This window comes from Kryptolebias marmoratus, linkage group LG21, assembly GCF_001649575.2.
Source record: "Kryptolebias marmoratus isolate JLee-2015 linkage group LG21, ASM164957v2, whole genome shotgun sequence".
Taxonomy (NCBI): Eukaryota; Metazoa; Chordata; class Actinopteri; order Cyprinodontiformes; family Rivulidae; genus Kryptolebias; species Kryptolebias marmoratus.
This window is the reverse complement of record NC_051450.1, coordinates 23,225,472-23,229,967: the sequence shown is the minus strand read 5'-3', so window position 1 is coordinate 23,229,967 and position 4,496 is coordinate 23,225,472. Positions and strand designations below refer to the sequence as shown.

General features: G+C 47.4%; 1 protein-coding gene across 2 annotated transcripts in view; it reads right to left on the bottom strand.

The window, feature by feature from the left end:
- Nucleotides 1-4,496, bottom strand: part of LOC108251229 (sodium channel protein type 4 subunit alpha) — a 102,022-nt gene that overhangs the window by 61,012 nt on the left and 36,514 nt on the right. For both annotated transcript variants that reach the window (XM_037973131.1, XM_037973130.1), the window contains exons 9-13: nt 2,895-3,036; nt 2,495-2,692; nt 2,229-2,411; nt 1,893-2,150; nt 1,274-1,399 (exon numbers count right to left, since the gene is read on the bottom strand). In XM_037973131.1, coding sequence (XP_037829059.1) covers nt 1,274-1,399; nt 1,893-2,150; nt 2,229-2,411; nt 2,495-2,692; nt 2,895-3,036 — 907 coding nt within the window. The remainder of the gene's footprint in view (nt 1-1,273; nt 1,400-1,892; nt 2,151-2,228; nt 2,412-2,494; nt 2,693-2,894; nt 3,037-4,496) is intronic.

Sequence of the window (4,496 nt, the reverse complement as noted above, 5' to 3'; positions counted from 1 at the left end):
TCCTGACTCTTTCGGCCGTCTGTCCTGACTCTTTCGGCCGTCTCTCCTGACCCTTTCGGTCGTCTGTCGTCTCTCCTGACTCTGAGCTCCAGCAGCTTCAGCTCAGTCTGATCTGATCAGAAATCATTTGAACAAAGTCCTTGTGCTGCTTGGAAAAACAAAACCTGACACAAAAACTAAAATGTTTTCTAAGACGTCAGATAATCTAAAAAATGCTGCCTGAAAGAAAACAAAGTGGTCCATTCAAGGTGTTCTGAAAATTAGGTTTCAACACAAACAGAAGAAAACAACAAAACTTAGGAACAGAAATGTTTTAAAATCTGTTTAAGTTCAGGTTTCTTCAGGTTGATTGGATCCAGTTGTTGACCAATCAGTGGTTCTTTTAGGAATTTTGTTGGAAACTATAAATAAAATTCAATGATTGGATTGTTTTTATCTGTGACTTTTAAAGGATAAACGCTAATAAAGATTTCCATCCTCTGGACTAAAACTGGTCTGAAACCTGAGACCCCACCTCTAACCTGAGAGGGTCTTATTGGTCCTGACGATGAACGTCCAGACGTTTGCTGAAAGACAAGCAGGGATTCTCTGCGTCTCTGCGGGAGCTGGGTCACACAATCAGATGTGATTATCACCTCAGCCGGACTCCGAGGAGCAGGCGAGCAGGAAAGATGGAGACTCTGAGGGGGGGACATGTCCCCTAGCAGCTTCTGTTTGTGTCCTCAACATGCAATAAACCAAACACTGACTCTGATGTCCGTTTCAGACAGTCTGGGCTCCCCATGGGTCCCATTTTCTTTCCAACTTCTGTAAAACTGACTGAATTATAAGGTTGATAAGCTCTGGCAGCCATTTTTAATCAGGTTTGCTCCAGACATTTAACAGTTATAGGTGAACATTCCTGAAAGTTAAATCCGTCCACCGGTTCCAGGGACATTTTGGTAACGGACACAGATTTAAAAAACATTGTTGCCCGCTTTTTGCCTTTTGTCTGTGGGCAACAATTAAATTAGTTAAAGTTGCAGAATGGAAGCTAAAAGTGTTTAAATGTTTGTCTGATTGTGTTTTAAAAGAGAAAATATACTTCAGTAAAGTGTTTGTTCTGTTTGGTCCCTGAAGCCTCAGCGGGGACTCTGTGCTTGGGTTATGTTTTTATGTGTGTGTGTGTGTGTTTAGCCATGATATCACAGTGAAGTTATGCAAAGCGCTGATTCATTCATCACATATCTGACTGTTGGCTGCACCATTGTTTCCATTGAAACACACGACTCACGCTCTCCTCCTTGACCTTCTCCATGGTGCACGCAGGCAGCTGCCCCTGCAGCGGCGGCGGGGAGACCCCGTTCTGGTCCATGGACACGAACAGCTTCCCGTTGATGTTCAGAGTTGGATAAAACACCTGGAAACACACGGAGGCGGAGGGGAGAAATATTTAGTGGCTGAAAGTTTTTAATTGGATCTCCTTCGGTCTCCCTTTCAGCTAATCATATGTGATGAGTTCAAACAACTCTGCCACAGATTATAGAGCCATAAATGCCTGGCATGGCTTGGATCAGACGCATGACGGGCTGGATTCTGGTTACAGTCAGGCATCTTCTCAGTCTTAACTTGTATGATTTCATTAAAAACGGAGCAAAGAGCTCCAGTCAATAACAAACAACATCCAAACAGGAATGTCTGCTATTTGAAGAAGCCTCTTCCAACCAGAAGAGGCTTCTTCAAACAAGCCATGACCTTTGACCTTTGACCTGCTGACTGAGGCCTGTAGAGGCCTTGAGGTTCAGTTTGAATCATTTTAGAACCTGATCCGTTTGATTACGTCCTGATGAATCCAACCTGATATTTTAAAGGCAGTTGGCCGTTTTCTGCAGGTGTGTGAAGCCTCAGCTCACCTGGGAGTTCTTGCTGGCGTTGCTGTAGGTGCTCAGTCTCCGTTTGGGCCACGGGTTGGCCAGGATCCCACTGAACGTTCCTCCGCTGTACGTTCGACCACCAACACCTTCCACAACATCACCAGGAACACTGAATTCATCGTCCGCCATCTCTCCTTCCGACCCTCGGCTTCTCAATCGGAAGTTAAAGATGGACGAAACCTGACTGCTTCGCCGAGTCCTCGTGGAGAAGGAGCGAGCGAGGAGAGGATGGAGGGGCTGGAGGCGGAGACCAGCGTGAAATCTTACTTTTCATGTTGGGGAACTTTGACAAAATGTCCAGAAAGGTTAACTCACCTTTCCCCCCTCCATCATGTCCACCTGCAGCAGCTTCTCCTCTGATAGGTTACCCTCCACGTCAACCACACCCATCAGCGCTTGGCTCCGCCTCCGCTCCTCTGAGCTGTCCAATGGCGGGCCAAGAGGTGATAGGTCCGGTGACGCCATGGAGTCTGAGTCGAGGGTTTTCTGGACTGCAAGCTAGCAGAAAGACTACAGTTACTTTAAATCCAAGCATAAAACATCCAACAACAATCGTTTCATTGGAGAGCCATGACGGCCACCTGCTGCTCTTTCTTCAGCCTCTCCATCGCCTGCTGGAACTCTCGCTCCTTCTGACACGCCTCGGCAATGGTCGCCTGGTTCTGCTCCTCGTACGCCATGGCCACCACAGCCAGGATCAGGTTGATCAGGTAGAAGGAGCCCAGAAAGATGACCACCACAAAGAACACCATGTAGGTCTTTCCTGCTGACCGCAGCGTCTGGAGTCAAACAACACAACACAAGGTTCTGGTTCAGTCCTGCTGAGACTGAGACCCTTCCAGCTCCCTGAGTCCCTGCTTTGTCTACTTTTATGAAACTGAATCCACTGACTGGGTTTCAGGTCTAGTTCTGACTGTAAGTTCAGGTAGTAGCTCTACATCGTTTGAATCATAAACCAAATACTGCCGATTCGGTCCTTACCTGATGGTAGAGGTTCTCCCAGTAGTCTTGAGTCATCAGACGAAACAGTGACAGAAAGGCCCACCCAAAGGTGTCAAAGCTGGTGTAACCGTAGTTTGGGTTTCTTCCCGTTTTAAGACAGTCGAATCCATCTGGACATTTTCTGTAACACAGGGGAAACAACAACAGGCGTTATAAAGTGTATCAGATCCTCCTGTGAAACCAAAGAAGAAAGCTGTTATATCTCTCATCACCGAGGTGAAAATCTGCAGATTCTTGGAAACTGAAGGCCAGTCGATTATTTTCAGGAGTTTAAAATTCATCAGGTGGGAGATTACATAACTAACTACTGTTTCTCTTACAGTTGTGAAATTCTAACACCAGTGGTTGGTGTAGAATGTGGGTGTAGGCGACATTTTGTGTCCGTCCCTCTGTTCCTAACGAGCGTCTCCGTGTTTACGACTGAAGGCTTGTCGGCTGTGGCCCGCCCACTCGTCACGGCTCAGACGGGGAAGACGTTTGTCGTAAATAATCCTCCACAGTCATGTCCTGTCACATCACCCGCTGGAACCCAACGGAACCGCCGGTGGCGCCGCTCAGAAACAGGAAGTCAAAGATCTGCAGGTTTGTGCTGCCATGAACAGCACACCTCTGACTCACACTGAGCAGACACTGTCCTGGGACTCAAACCCACAACCCTGCGGCCACAAACCCACCGCGCTGACCCAGGCGTAGCTGGGACCGCCCCCGCCGGGCTGACTCATGTCCGTCTCAGCCTCCTGTATTTATTATCACCTTCAGTCTCAGCAGTTGGTGGAGCTGAGAATAAAAATTAATTAAAAACACCAAGGTGGAAATAAACCACCCAGTTAGATAAGATTTATAATTACAGCTCTGTCTCCGGCTTTCTGTTTCTGTAAAATGATGTTACTATGCTTTAAGTAGCCAAAAAGGAAATCATATAGGTGATATTTGTTTACATCGTTAGTGATGGCAACACGCTAAAGCAACATTTAATCCTTTACACCAGCAGGAACACGTGACCCGCACAAACTTACAGTTTTCACTGTGAATGTTGGTCTGAGGCTTACTTTTTACTCTGCATTTCTCCGCGTCATGCTGCCCTAAAAAGGTGGGAATCACTGTGGCAACCAGTGACTCAGCAGGTTCTGAGTCTGTCATTCAGCAGGTTTTTCTTTGTTATATTATTCCAAATTAAAACAACCTTCAAAGAGCAAACAGGAAGAAGCTTTACCCAGCTGTTCCAGAATAAAGCTCTCTAAAGTTCCAGGAAAGACTCTCCAAAATAAGAGATTAGTTCCTGTTAGACCTGACTGTCTGGGAACGTCTTCAGAAAGTGATTAACTAACGTTTAGCTGGATAAAACGTGAGCACAGTAAACGGTTTTCTGGACGTCAGGGTTCGGGAAGATGGAGGCCGTTCAGGTGGGACAGGTGGGACAGGTGGGGCAGGTGGGGCAGGTAGGACAGGGTGGGGCAGGTGGGACAGGTAGGACAGGTAGGACAGGTGGGACAGGTGGGGCAGGTGGGGCAGATAGGACAGGGTGGGGCAGGTGGGACAGGTGGGACAGGTAGGACAGGTGGGACAGGTGGGGCAGGTAGG